This window comes from Chenopodium quinoa, unplaced genomic scaffold (assembly GCF_001683475.1).
Source record: "Chenopodium quinoa cultivar QQ74 unplaced genomic scaffold, ASM168347v1, whole genome shotgun sequence".
In the NCBI taxonomy this organism is placed as follows: Eukaryota; Viridiplantae; Streptophyta; class Magnoliopsida; order Caryophyllales; family Amaranthaceae; genus Chenopodium; species Chenopodium quinoa.
In genome coordinates this window covers 1,494,502-1,509,722 of record NW_018745419.1, presented here as the reverse complement: position 1 = coordinate 1,509,722, position 15,221 = coordinate 1,494,502, and the positions used below count along the sequence as shown (strand labels likewise).

The following is a 15,221-nucleotide window of genomic DNA, read 5'->3' as shown; positions in this document are numbered from 1 at the left end:
GATTGACAAGTAATTAGGATAAAATTTCCTAAAAGTTAGGATAATCATGGAAAATAAATATGATTTATCTTCCATAATTAAAATAAGATTTGATTCTATCTCATACCTAAATTAAAATATACGATATTTTATAATTGGTTATGAATAATATATGATATTATCTAATTACAGTAATTAATTAAAATATGAGATATTTAGGAGCCATGTTTCCTTTACTGTGAACATTCGATGTTGTAGTTTAGGAAAGCATGATGAATGATTTATTATATGGCATTTTATAATATATGATGTTATTTATTTCTATATAGACTAGTATGGCCCATGGATTCTAATTACGATCTGCGCATCATTTTGTATTTTTATAATCTAAATACGGTCTGCGTACCGTTGTATTTTTGTAATTTATTTTATTTTATTTAAGTAGTAGATAAAATAGAATAGTATTACAGGTTGCAGTTAATCCAAGAATCCATGGAGTGGAGGCCCAAAGGAGCAAGATGGATGAGATCCATGAAGGTTCAAGTGGGAGCTTTTGCTTTATTAGTTTTCTTAGGATTAAGGGGCCATACTATGTCATGTTTTTATTTATGCTTTATTAGGTTATGCATGTTAGATTTTATTTATGTTGTTTGATGATGTGCTAGAGTTCACTAAATAATCACAACATAATGAATCTAGGTCCCAGTAATATTGAGGTAGCTTTTCCAATCAAAAACCCGATGAAACCTTCGATATTTATGATGGGTCATGCCAAAGCAGGGTGTCATATTATATCTTAGGGGAGTGGGGGTAAAACAAATTTTACACTTTTGATTGGTTATACTCAACAAGGTTACCTAAAGAGTTTAGAACCTTGAAGCTAAGGGAAATAATTAAACATGTGATGGATAATTATTCAACCAAGAATTACAAAGAGTTATAATCAGTAAAGAGTTTACTCACCTTGAAAATGTAATAATTGATGGTAGGGCCAAAGTCCGGTCAATTATTGCACAAATAAAGGATCTTGGGATCATTCTATTCAATAGGGATCAATTAAAAATTGAATGAATGTTTTAAAGTTACCAGTTTTATAATCGCTTATGGTACTTTAAAAATTTATTAAACATAATTATTGAACTTCGCCTCGTTTGTTTTTGTTTGTAGATGAATAACTTATACGACAACACTGTTTTACCAATGAAACTTAACTTAAGGATGAATATCAGAAACTTTAGGGAATGGGAAAATGAGTTGAGAAAAGTTCTCACAAGCCATGGGCTTGAATCTCGTTTATATATTCCTGTTGAGAGCAAGTATACAGAAAAATATGAAGCTGAAAGGCATGCTGAAATTGTTTCAGATGCAGAGAAAATCAGAGGGCTCATTTTAGAATCTATTCCAATTTGTTGGAAAAGGAGATTCAGGCACTATGAGCTAACCAACTTGTACAAATGTCTTTGTGCTATCTGTCGAGGTGGCATTGGGGCATTAAAAAGTGGAGGCTTCAAAGATCATAATGTAAGAGAGGTCGTTAACTCGATCCCTCAGATTTACTATTCATGGACTGACAGCGTAAGGTATGAGGCTTACAATGTTCATTGTAAGATAATGGCTAAAAGACTCACGCCTGTCAGTCAGTAAGGGCCCATGTCAAGGAACTGATTGAAATGTTCAATCAGATGGATGTCCTTGGGAAACCGATCGATGATGACTCTGCACATGATATTATCTTGTTCTCACTCCATGATGGTTTTGACATTGTCAAGCTCACTCATAATGATGAGGGATCGTCGGTGACATTGATCAATCTTTTGCTTAACCATGCTGAGGAGTTCCTGAAAAGGAGAGGAAGCGAATGCTTCTTTTGCGGTAGTTGGCCATGCCATACATCAGGGTGTCCCCACTATACACCAGTGAAAATAGAATGTAAAGAATTACTTGATGTTTTTGTTGTAGAAATTAACCTTACTTCAACTTCCACTTGGGTATTTGATACCGGTTGTGGTGCTCACATCGTTAATAACATGCAGGGCTTGAGAGAAAGTAAGAAGTTAGTAAAAGGGGAAGTAACACTTCGAGTAGGAAATGGAGCAAAAGTTGCTGCACTTGCTATTGGAAGTTATCACTTAAGACTTCCCTCTGGACTTATTTTGGTGCTTAATAACTGTTATTATGTACCAACAATTACTAAAAACATTATTTCAGTTCCTATTTCAGATTCTGAAGGATTTTCATTTGAAATAAGAGACAAATGTTGTTTTATTTCGAAAGAAAATATGTTATATGCTAACGCGAAGTTAATTAATGGTTTGTATGTCTTAGAATATACAACTCATGTCTACAATATTGATCATAAAAAGTAAAGAACAGATGGTTCAAACCCAACTTACCTATGGCATTGTAGGCTTGGTCACATCAACCAAAAGCGCATCCAGAAATTACATAAGGATGGACTTCTCTCTTCATTTGATTATGAATCATTTGAAAATTGTGAGTCATGCTTGCTTGGGAAAATGACTAAGTCACCCTTCACGGGTATAGGCGAAAGAGCTAGTGACCTTTTGGGACTCATACATATAGATGTGTGTGGACCAATGAGTTCAAAAGCAAGGGGTGGATTTAATTACTTCATTACTATTACTGATGATTTAAGTAGATATGGTTATGTTTACTTTATGAAGAACAAGTCGGAATCCCTTGAAAAGTTCAAAGAATTCCAGAATGAAGTACAAAATCAACTTGGGAAAACAATTAAAGCATTACGATCTGATCGTGGTGGTGAATATTTAACCCAAGAATTTGATGAACATCTGATTAATTATGGAATAATTTCACAGTTAACTCCTCCAGGAATGCCACAGTTGAATGGTGTGTCAGAAAGGAGGAACAGGACTTTACTAGATATGGTGAGGTCCATGATGAGCTTTACTGATCTTCACATATCATTTTAGGGATATGCATTAGAAGCAGATGCCAGAGTACTAAACAGAAGCCTGTCCAAAGTAGTTGAGAAGACACCATATGAGATATGGACTGGAAAGGTTCCAAAGTTGTCTTATCTCAAGATTTGGGGATGTGAAGCCTATGTAAAACGTTTACTAGGTAATAAACTACACCCTAAATCAGACAAATGTTTCTTTGTGGGTTATCCAAAAGAAACAAAGGGGTATTACTTCTACAATCGCGAAGATAACAAAGTGTTTGTTGCTCGCGATGGTGTCTTTCTAGAAAAGGAATTCCTGTCTAGAAAGCCAAGTGGGAGTAAAGTGGTTCTCGAAGAAATTTGAGACGAGCAACAAATGGATGTGGATAACACCACATCAGAGGCGAGGGTGCATGAGTCAATTAATCATGCGTCGGATCAAGCTAATTCGACTAGCGAGACTCCTATCGTCCCACTTAAACCTAGTTCATGCGAAAATCTTCAAGGAGTTGGAGAGAATATTTCTACTGTTGCTCCTATCCTACGTAGGTCTGCCAGAATCAGAAACAAACAGTTTGTTGAGGTTCTGATAACTGAGGATTCTGAAATCTTCTTATTGGAGAATGAAGAACCTACAACCTACAAGCAAGCTTTGGCAAGCCCCAACTCAGATAAATGGCTTGATGCCATGAAGTCCAAAATGGAATCAATGTCTGAAAATGAAGTGTGGACCCTAGTTGACTTGCCTGATGGGGTAAAACCTATTGGATGCAAATGGGTTTACAAGATTAAAATAGACAAGGATGGAAATGCCTACATCCATAAAGCAAGACTGGTTGCGAAAGGATACAGACAGATTCATGGTATTGACTATGATGAAACCTTTTCCTAGTAGCCATGCTTAAGTCCATTCGGATTCTTCTAGCGATTGCTGCATTTTTCGATTACGAAATTTGGCAGATGGATGTCAAAACCGCCTTCTTGAATGGGTTCTTGACGGATGAAGTGTACATGACACAACTTGAGGGTTTTGAAGATCCAGAAAATCCTAGAAAGGTATGCAAACTTTAGAAATCTATTTATGGATTGAAGCAAGCATCCTGGAGTTGGAATCTTCGTTTTGATGAAGCAATCAAACAGTTTGATTTTCTCAAAAGTGAAGAGGAACCTTGTGTATACAAGAAGTCTAGTGGGAGCAGCATAGTTTTCCTAGTCCTGTATATGGATGACATACTACTCATGGGAAATGACATACCAATGCTTGAGTCAGTCAAGGAATGGTTGAAGAGTTGTTTTTCCATGAAGGACTTGGGTAACGCCGAGTTCATTTTGGGAATCAAGATCCATCAAGACAGGTCTCGAAGGATGATTGGACTAAGTCAAGAGACTTATATTGATAAGGTTCTTGACACGTTTGAGATGGAAAACTCCAAGAGAGGATTTCTCCCCATGTCACATGGCATTACGCTCAGTAAATCTCAATGTCCGGTTATGCCGGATGAGATGAGACGTATGGCTATCACTCCTTATGCTTCTGCAATAGGATCGATAATGTATGCCATGATTTGTACGAGGCCGGATGTTGCATTTGCTCTAAGCATGTGTAGCAGGTTTCAGGAAAATCCAGGTGATGCACACTGGACAGCTGCCAAGAACATCCTTAAGTACTTGAGAAGGACGAAAGGAATGTTTCTAGTTTATGGTGGCGAAGATGAGTTGGTTGTCAAAGGTTATACGGATGCGAGTTTCCAAACAGACAGAGATGACTTTAGATCAAAGTCTGGGTACATTTTCTGTCTGAATTGAGGAGTAGTGAGCTGGAAGAGTTCGAAGCTGAGCACTGTCGCAGACTCTACAACAGAATCAGAATATTTGGCTATAGTTGAAGCAGCCAAAGAAGCAGTTTGGATAAAGAAGTTCCTAATTGAGCTGGATATCTTACCAAGTGCTCAAAAGGGAATCGAGTTGTATTGTGACAACAATGGCACCATTGCCCAATCAAAGGAGCCTAGGTCACACTTCAAATCCAAACATGTTGAGAGGAAGTATCACCTCATTCGAGAGATCGTTAACAGAGGAGATGTGAAGATGTGCAAAGTTCATACGGATGAGAATATCGCTGATCCACTTACTAAACCCCTTCCACTACCTAAGCATGAGAAACATGCTAGTGAAGCTGGATTGAAGCAAATGATGTAATTAGAAGTTGTATTTATTTTTGGAGAAAAATAAGTTACATACGTAATTGTAGACACCCATTTGTGTCTCCCCAAAACCAAACCTAGTTATGAATACCTTTCACGTCGTATGATTATCGAATAAAAAAAAGTGTGAAAATTCTATTGATGAGGATGTTTTTATAAAAATATCTCTTCTTTCTGTTTTTTGAAAATATTTCTTTTCTTACTTTATTTATGAAAAACATGCATTTCAGTTTAGTTTGTTCCATAATATGGGTCCAATAATGATGTAGATGGATGGGGTTTGAAAAGACCTTTCCAACGATATATTATAAGCCCAATTCCGATGAATAATGAGGAAGTTATGGCCAAAATACTAAACTGGGCCCGATTTGGTTTTTATATGCGGCCCAATGATCTAGAGGAGGGCCTATTATTAATTATCATTCCTAAAGCTATTAGGATTGATTATAGTCTTCTAGAATACTCTAGAAGGTTCTCTTAAATACTAATGGAGTTAGAAGTGATAATTATGTTTTAAAGAGTTTGAAATTGAATAAAACTACTCCTTTTGAGAATCCTTGTTTTGTACAAAGTGGAATATATTCAGATTTTATTTTCGCGACTCATAATATTTATCCAAATTTTTGATGGTTGGATAAATATTGAAATTATCTTTCCAATGATATATTATAATATTAAATCCGAGCTATAACGAAAAAGATATGAATGAGACATGAAACTCTATCCAAAACTGACACCCTTCCACTATTTTGGTCATATCTTTTTTTCTACAAAATATTTTAATCTGATTCTAATTGTGTTGGAAATTAGACTTCAAGAGATTTCCAACGACATATTATATGCCTTATTTGGATTTTCGAATAAAAAGATATGATAAAAACAAACCGCGTGAAACTGATTATTAGCGCCTGGCGCTAACCTTCAGCGCCTGGCGCTAATGTTAGCGTGTGGCGCTTAATTGCCAGCGTCGGCGCTAATCAAGTTTTATTTGCGTCAGAACTCTTTTTTGATTTTTTTTTATCTTTTTGACTGTTTTTCTCTATAAATGGCCTTCAAAAAACCCCGTTTTCATTCACCAACTCTCATCAAGATTCTCTTGATTACTCTCTCTCCCTCTCTTTTCTAAACTAGCCTTTTCTCAAATACAAAATTCCGCATTCACAAGACCTAGATACACTTAGCCATACTCGAAGTTGCCTTTGCCCTAGACGTGAAAGGTTTTAATTTCTGAGGGTTTGGTCCCAAATCTTTATTTCAATTATTTGATTTAATTTTTTTAATTATTATTTTCCTTGAATTTACTAATGTGTGTATTTTGTTATTAGAAAGAGATACGAGGCATCCAAGTAAGTACTTTAATTGATTTATTGTTATTATGATATAGAAATCATGTTTAGGATGTTATTTTGGTTCCTAGTATCATGTTAGGATGCTTTCTTTAGTATGATATTTAGGGTGATTTGCTTATATCAATCATGATTCCTGCGATGTCTTTTATTCTCTTCCTAATATTCATGTTAGTATCATGTTAGGTTAAAGCTTTGATCTTTATTGCTTAGTGACATGCTAGGGTTTGTTATTAATCTTGTTAGTATCATGCCTAGGATCTTGCTATTATTATGATTTAACATGATTATGAGTATTATTATTATTATTATTATGATTATAATTACAATTTATTATTATTATGTTTCTTGATATTTATTATTTATTGCTTGATCACACCTTTTATGCATGTTTAAAGAGAATTTGGTACTTGTAATCACGCTTAATTAGATAATTAATAATCTTGTTAGGGTTAATTTGATTATAATTCAAGTTATCGCCAATAATAGATTTATTTGTGCATTAATATTCAACCAACATAAATAAACAGGTTTAGGGTAATCCTAGTGATTGCATGTTAGTCAGAAAGCGCACATGAATACGATCAGAATAATGGAGAGGCCTATTATTAGGGCAGGTTCAATCTCTTTTAGGTTGGATTTGTACCTTCATCCCCGAACTACCAGTCATGGTTCCAGACCTATTGGAGTTGACGATCTCCAGGATCGTTAAGGGGTGTAACCTTCACCTCATGAATGGTTTACAAGTTCCTAAAACTTGTTGACGACTCTTTTGCTCTAGCTTCCCTCCCTTTGGACGCCACCGTACTTTAGTGTATCATCACAGTGGGGTTCAAGCTAGGGGATTAACGCTTGAAATATTCCTTATAGTTTTTGGCGACTCCACTGGGGAGGATTTCTATTTTAATTCCTGAAATTTATTTCGGCAATGATTTAGACTGAGCGGATGAGACTCGAAAAGTTCTAAGTATTTCATGGGCGTAATTTTGATTAACATTATTGTCATATGCATAAAAAAGATCTCATTGGAAAGACCATCCGTAAGGAGTTAAAAACATAGGATTTTTACACGTAGGAAATTTGAGGAATATCTTTCACAACTAGGATCGAAATAATGCTGCCCGAAACTGGAAAATTTTATCGAGCACAGAAAGCTGCTGAGGCATGTAGGAACTAGCGTCAGGAAAAAAAATGCAGCGCCGCTTATTTGACTTTTGCGCCAGGCGACAGCTTCTGTCGCCAGGCGCTAAAGCCAAATTGTGGCGCCGGCCTCTGTTTGCTAGCGCCATGTTCTTCCAATACCGAGCAATAAATATGCGTTCTAATTTCGACCAGTTTTTAGCACTGTTTGCTCGATCCTACTTCCTGATTGAGTTTTTATCACTTTTCTGAAACCCATATGTGTTCTACATATGGACATAACCCCCTGGGAATTCATGCTCCATCTACCTGATTGAACACTCTGTGCAAAAAAGGGTACATCCGAGAATGTTGAATTCACCAAACCATGGAAGCGAGTTTTTCTAAACTCGCGGTGTCCTATCCACTTGCGCCAACCCTTCACGGTTAGGCTTCAGAATGGTGCATCCGGACAATTAACCATGGACCCTCTTTGACTAAACCATATCCCGAACTTTAGAGAACTAGAGCAATGGTTAGGTTGCAAACTCATTGCATCATATTGTGCCTACTTGACTAATTGTGCATTATTTGTTGTGCATACTCTATGTGTTTTCTCCTAACCGTTTGTTTGACTTGTGTTAAGACTAAATAAACTAATTAATGTCTAAAGGACTTTATTTAATTAATTAATTAATTAATTAATTAATTAATTTGATCTAATAAATATGTCTTAAATCGAGTCATAGTTGCTTTAAGTCAACCCGGATTTTTATTCCCGTATACTGCACAAACGTCAACTTATTTTGGTCATAGCCGGAGTTCTAGGAAGAACTACGTGTCGTTCAACCTATGCATCTGTAGCCCCGAGTTTTATCTTTAATTCGGCGCTGGTTTTATCTCAATCAGAGTCACAGATCAAAAGTTATGACTAATATACCACAGCCTGCCCAGTTTAATGCACATACGTGAAGTCTTAACTTAGTCTTTGCTTGAGTTTAGTCACATAGTCTAGCCACATGGTCATGACAAGAGTCTTAACATGCCACCTACACTCACTAGTCTTAGCACACACTTTTTATATGTCACCATGACCATGTCTTAGGTTCAAGCATGAGTCGGTTTTTTCTGTCATTTGAGTTGGGGGTACATTCTACTCCTAATTTTCCATATCTCTCCATCTACATCATTTTTCTTCACATCACAACATTCATTCTTCCTACCTTCTTTCATCTATGCATGTTGAATAGATTTGATTCAAATAATTAACAATGACTATCCCTAATTCCCCTTTCCACAGTACTTGGTCGAGGAGAGAAGGGCGATTAATCAAGGACAACCTCTTTATTCAAATCTTACTTTTTGATAAACCGATTTGTCAAAAGAGGAAAGCTAAAAAGATAATGGCAAGTCAAGAAGAGGTTAATGAACTTAAGAGTCAATTGACTGACGTGACTGAGTTGTTAAAGGCTTTAACCCTAAAAATTGATGACTCTGTGAAGCAACAACAAATGAACCTCCTGCAAGAAAGCTTGAGCAAGCTATTTAGTGACTATAAATTTTAGGGCATTAGTTCACAAGGGGTCTCGCTGGATAAGGAACTTCTTCCGCATAAGTTCAATGCCAACGACATCCCAAAATTCAAGGCAACAGATAAACCTTATCTTCACTTAAGAGCCTTTGTAACTATAATGAGCATTAAGGGGATCGATAGGAAAGTCTTTCATTCCTTGTTCTCTTTATCTCTTGAAACCGTTTGTCAACAATTGTTCTTTTCCCTTGACAAAGAGAAAACCTCTTCTTGGGAGTCGATAACAAACGCTTTCATAGATAGATATAAGTGCAACATTCAAGACGAAACAGACCATAGACAACTTGAGATGTTAAAACAAAAAGAAAACGAAGGGTTCACTTCTTTCTTCAACAAATGGAGGGAAACTTTCGCTAATATGGTCAAGGCTCCTACCAAAAAAGAATCTGTGAGGATGTTTATCAAGAATCTCCAAGGGAAGTATTCAAAACACTTAAAATACCAACACAACTTGAATACTTTCAAAGCTGTGTATAATATAGGCATTGACATTGAAGATGACCTTCTGAAAGATAATAGTGCGAGAGGAAAGAAGAACAACCATCCTTCTTCTTCCTCTCCCATTAATGAAGTACATGCTACAAACGCCTCTAAACCACGAACCCAAAGGTCGAAAAGAGTGTTCACTCCACTTGGTATGAGTTATGAAACAACTTTCGAGAAGCTACATCACAAAGGACTAGTCATGCCCATAGGGCCCATCAAAGATCCAGTTCCAGAAGCCAGGCCACCCAAGTGGGACCTTAATAAGCACTGCAAATATCACCAAGGAAAGGGTCACGATATTGAAGAGTGTTGGAAACTCAAAGAAGCTATCCAAGATCTGATCGATAGCAATGAAACTTCCGAGGTTCTAGCCATTGAAGAAGATCAAACATCCTTCGATCCATCACTTCTTATCACACCTGTAGGTGAGCCCATGATCGAGACATCTTATATAACCTCTCTCGATGAAGTGGCCATAATTGAGGAGGATGAAAGTCTTTTCTTAGATAATACAAGGGAAGACTCGTCAAGTCTAAAAGAGGACGTTCGAAAACTGCAAGATGTCGTTGCCATGCTCTTGAATGTGGTAGAAGGATTAGCAAATCGGGTGATGGTTATCGAACAAAATTCTCGCCAAGAATTTAATGAAGAACTCAATACTCCTAAGCCACGGGCAAAACGGACCATTGAAGAATACACACCAATAGGAATGACTTACAATGAAGCTTTTGACTGTCTTCACGATCAAGGTCTTATTCACCCTGTTGGTCTCAGTCAAGACCCTCTGCCTGAAAAACGGTTTCCCAATTGGGATCCAAATTCTTATTGACGATACCATAGAGGTCGTGGTCACACCACCGAAGTACGTCTCGCCCTCAAAGATCGTGTTCAAGATCTCATTGACTCAAATCTCCTTCATGTTCCTCCGTGCGACAAGAAGGCCAAGGTTAGTAACAATAACAACAGTGGATGTAAAGGAAAGAAGTACGACTATCCTTCTTTTTCCGAAAACACCTACTCTAGTAAAAGTGTTGGTACTTTCGACCTTAATGAGATCTTAGCCATGGATAATCGAGGATTTAGAAAGCAACTGAGAAATGATTTCACCCCTATTGGAATTAGCTACGATAATGCTTTCGATCGACTCCATGCCAAGGGATTCATTACTCCTATTGGACCTATTCAAGATCCCCTACTTGAGAAGAGATTGCCTAGTTGGAACCCAAATGTACGCTACAAGTACCATCAAGGTAGGGGTCATACTACTGAGAGTTGTTGGAAACTAAAGGAAGCAATCCAATATTTGATCGACAATAACGGGCTTCCAATACCTCCAGTCGGCAAGAACACCAAGTGATGATGAGCCAAGGGACAGGAAGAAAGCTTCAACGACAAGATTTCATGATCTTTTTTCAATTTTTTATTCACCTTTTCCCCAATAAGTCTAGCATAGGCACCTTTCTATTCTCTTAAGATTTATTTTGTAGGATCATTATTTATTTTCCTTAAATAAAATGAGCATTTTATTCTCTTACATATAATCATCATATTGCATTGCATAAAAAAAAAAAAAAATTCCATGTCAAACTAAGCACAAGGTATACCAATGATTTAAGGCACCCCTTGTAGCCACATCATATTGCCTTTCACCTTTCTAATTTACAATCCTTTCTTCATAAACCACTTTGAGCCTCGTCTAACGATAGACCCTTCATTTTTCAACCTTCATCTACCTAACCTTGGGATGGGATAGTGTGCAACTTATGCAATTTTCAATTTCGTAAAAAGCTTGAGTGACTTAAAATAAGCAAAAAGTAAATAAAAGTGTACAAAAGGGCAATTGTTCCAATGTCTTTGATATGAAAATGTCTTTGATATGAACACGTCTCAGATTGCGTCTCTTATCGAGTGCTCGGTACCGTTCTTGAGAAACGTGAATGCCAAGTGAGTGATAGACCGCATGATCGAGATTCCACACTTATAAAAATATAAAGTGCAAAAGCAAAAAAAGAGAGCAGAAATAAATAAAGCAAAAAAAAAAGAGAGCTGAAAAAAGAATAGAAACTCAAGCATAAAAATATAAAGATCCAAAAGCAAAGTTGCACACCTTGGGGGCTTATCTAGGGTCTTGAGCCTTTATCCCCTTCTTCTATAACCTTTATCCTAACCACGTTACAACCCTTAAAAAGACCTTTTTGAGGTATACACACACTTGTGCGAGGTTCGGCTAGAGCTACGTTCGGCCTGATTCCTAACGGATACGTAGGCAACCTTACATCGAGGTGCGACCGTAATAAAAATGCATTCACATTCACACATCATGATCATATCAAAGGATCTCCTATGCTCATCCCTATCTACTTAGAACTAGACTTGGGGGCTTGATCCCTACATCATTAGCTTGCCTAGCCTAAGAGTCACCATCATTTGACTCTTCTAAAAATAATATCTTTCTACACACTTAGCTCTTGCGGCCTAATTTTAGTGTCACTGTCACACACATCACAGATACATGACCAAATATACTTCCCTTAGGAACCCTTTTGTCATGGAATCTTAACACAAAGTTGAAGCATGCCTTGTCATATCAACATCACTCATCAATCATAATTGTCATTGCATTACGAAGTATGAAGTGCTTAGTCTCCGTGCCTAAGTTACCCAAATACTTTCATCATTGAGTCAATAATTGAGATAGCCTAGGATGGATTAATCCTTGCACCTTGAGAGATAGTATCAAACAACATTTGACTATGCTCATTCAACATGCACCTTCAAAAACTTCGCTTTTTCTTTTTTCGCGTCTTTCTTTTTCGGGAGAAAGTCAGTACCCTCCACAAAAATGACGGAAAATTTTTGTTTTTTTTTTGCATTTTTGAGTCGCACGATCATAATACAATACACACACATGAGTCACACGTGTCAATTCACCTTGGGTCAACCTCAAGTCAGTCAGTCGAGTCGAGTCAACCTCGAGTCAATCACAGTGAGTCAAGTTTATACCTTGAGTCGTGTCAAGTCAATGAGTCAAGCGACATTAAACCCTAGGTCAACCCTAAGATAATTAAAGAAATTAGCAAAGTCCTATAGTAAAAAATAAATACAGGTACAGCAGAATAGGGAAGACCCTACTCCAGCGCCAGACGAAAACATCTAGCGTCTGACAACAGTTTTTAGCGCCTGGCGCTAAATTCCAGCGTCTGGCGACAGAGCCAAATCGCAGCGCAAGAAGCAATTTCAGCAGCGATAGAACGCTCAACCACTCAGAGCAGTTATTTTAACCTCTTTCAGCAAATTTTGGTTCCTTGGTACGCCAGTTAGCCCCTATAAGCAAGTTGGCATGATTAAGTAGTCGGCTTTATTACAATCGCAATAAGTGATCGACCTGACAAAAGATCGTCTCACTTAGCTTAAAGCGCCTAAATATTGGCTCATCGCAGAGACACCGACGTACTGGTTCACAAATAGCAGAGGCACCAACATAATGGTTCACAAGCAGCAAACCGCCGACGTACTGGCATAGCGGAAGCAAAGTTCAAGCGAGCTTTAGAGATCGGCCGAAAATTTTTCTTCGAAATATTATCGCAATAAAAATTCAAGCTCTTTTGTTCAGAGACGCGTGAAAAATCCTTTCAAGCTCTTTTGTTCAGAGACGCGTGGACAATCCTTTCAAGCTCTTTTGTTCAGAAACGCGTGGATAATCCTTTCAAGCTCTATTGTTCAGAGACGTGTGGACATATTAAAAAAAGAAGCTCTTTGTTCAGAAGCGCGTGAACATATCCAAAAAAATAAGCTCTTTGTTCAGAGATGAATGAACATCGAAACAACAAGATGGCGTTCCCTAGATTGTGGAGAGTTGTCACAAACAACTGAAGGTAATTTCAAGCGAAGTTGTCTTCGATCGTGTTCCCTAAGATGTGGAGGATGGTCATAAAGCGGAAGAGGACCGTTTCAAGCGAAGCAATCTTCGATAGTGTTACCTGGCTTGCGGAAGATTATCAAGGCGGAAATTAGAGGCAGTTGCAAGCGTAGCAGTCTTCAAGCAGGATGGCATTCTCTGACTTGCAGGAGGTCATCAAAACAGAAAAAGCAGCAACAAATCGGTTACATTAGAGACGTGTGCTCGACGGTGCAAGATACGAGTTTCTTAACTCTTTTATCTGTTTAACTAACGCTGGTTTGCAGGTATCGACGTTACAAGAATGATTTAGGATCGCAGAACGTTCTGAATCATTCTCCGTCCCTATCGATACTTTGACTTTTGTTTTCGAAACTTGCGTTTCTCCAAACTCAATCAAAGTGGGGGCTTCTGTAGACACCCATTTGTGTCTCCCCAAAACCAAACCTAGTTATGAATACCTTTCACGTCGTTTGATTATCGAATAAAGCAAAAGTGTGAAAAGTCTAGTGACGAGGATGTTTTTATTAAAATATCTCTTCTTTCTGTTTTTGAAAATATTTCTTTTCTTACTTTATTTATGAAAAACGTGCATTCCAGTTTAGTTTGGTCCATAATATGGGTACAATAATGGTGTAGTTGGATGGGTTTTAAAAAGACATTTCCAACGATAAATTATAAACCCAATTCCGATGAATAATGAGGATGTTATGGCCAAAATACTAAACTGGGCCCGATTTGGCTTTTATATGCGGCCCAATGATCTAGAGGAGGGCCTATTATTAATTACCATTCCTAAAGCTATTAGGATTTATTATAGTCTTCTAGAATACTCTAGAAGGTTCTTTTAAATCCTAATGGAGTTAGGAGTGTGTAGGCGTCGCTCGAAGTGCGTCTACGTTAAAGCATGTGATGAATATGCTTGGCACTCATAGGAAGTGGGAATTGACATTACGACTAGGGACAAATAAAGTAGGGAGCCGCCAACAAGTTTTTAAGGAACTTGTAAACCGTTCACGGATCATAAAAAGGCAACCACGATAAGGGACAACGATAGGCAACAACGATTGACCCGTGAAGGTTACACCCCATTCATAATCCATGAGATTACTAACTCCATATGGTTCGGAACCACAAAAGGAGGATCGGGAATGATGGTACGAAGTGAGTCATGGAGTCACATTCGCCCGTATTGGCCTCTACTCGATTCTTATATTGAAAAGCATTCCTGTGATCGCAAAGGCATGCAAACAAAATATTCAATTTGCTCCAAACTATTATTAAGCTAAATTGGTTTAAAATTAATGCACACATAATTCTAAAATACGGTGATCACTTGATTAAACAACAAGATTAAAAAAGATCCTAAACCGGTTGTCCAAATTATCTTATTAGGCGTGATTTTCAATTACATATTCCCTTTAACATGCAATATGGTGATCAAAATAAATAATAGAATCAATATTAACATAAAAACCAATTTAATCATAATTCCAACAACATAAAAATCGTTAGAAAAATAACAATAGTAAAAAGAGCATGATCCTTACTTTGAATCTGTTTGTTTGCAACTACAAAATAATAAACGAGTTAGTAACTTCAAGGAAATAATAAAACAACAATTAAATTAAATTAAATTAAATAAGGTTGATTTTGGGGCCAAACCCTCAAA

At 37.2% G+C, this 15,221-nt stretch overlaps 1 protein-coding gene across 1 annotated transcript; it reads left to right on the top strand.

Annotated features, from left to right (window-relative positions):
• The first annotated feature begins 1,661 nt into the window (after positions 1-1,661).
• Positions 1,662-2,914, top strand: LOC110713509. Its single transcript, XM_021891954.1, has 2 exons — positions 1,662-2,289; positions 2,820-2,914. Exons 1-2 carry the CDS (start codon positions 1,662-1,664, stop codon positions 2,912-2,914), a joined length of 723 nt encoding a protein of 240 aa, XP_021747646.1.
• Positions 2,915-15,221: the final 12,307 nt, after the last annotated feature.

What these genes read in the sequence shown, in the direction of transcription:
- LOC110713509 (XM_021891954.1), top strand. Translation starts at nt 1,662, where the DNA reads ATGGATGTCCTTGGGAAACCGATCGATGATGACTCTGCACATGATATT. An exon ending in TAACGCGAAGTTAATTAATG is followed by an intron (nt 2,290 to 2,819) that starts GTTTGTATGTCT and finishes ATAATTTCACAG; the next exon opens with TTAACTCCTCCAGGAATGCC.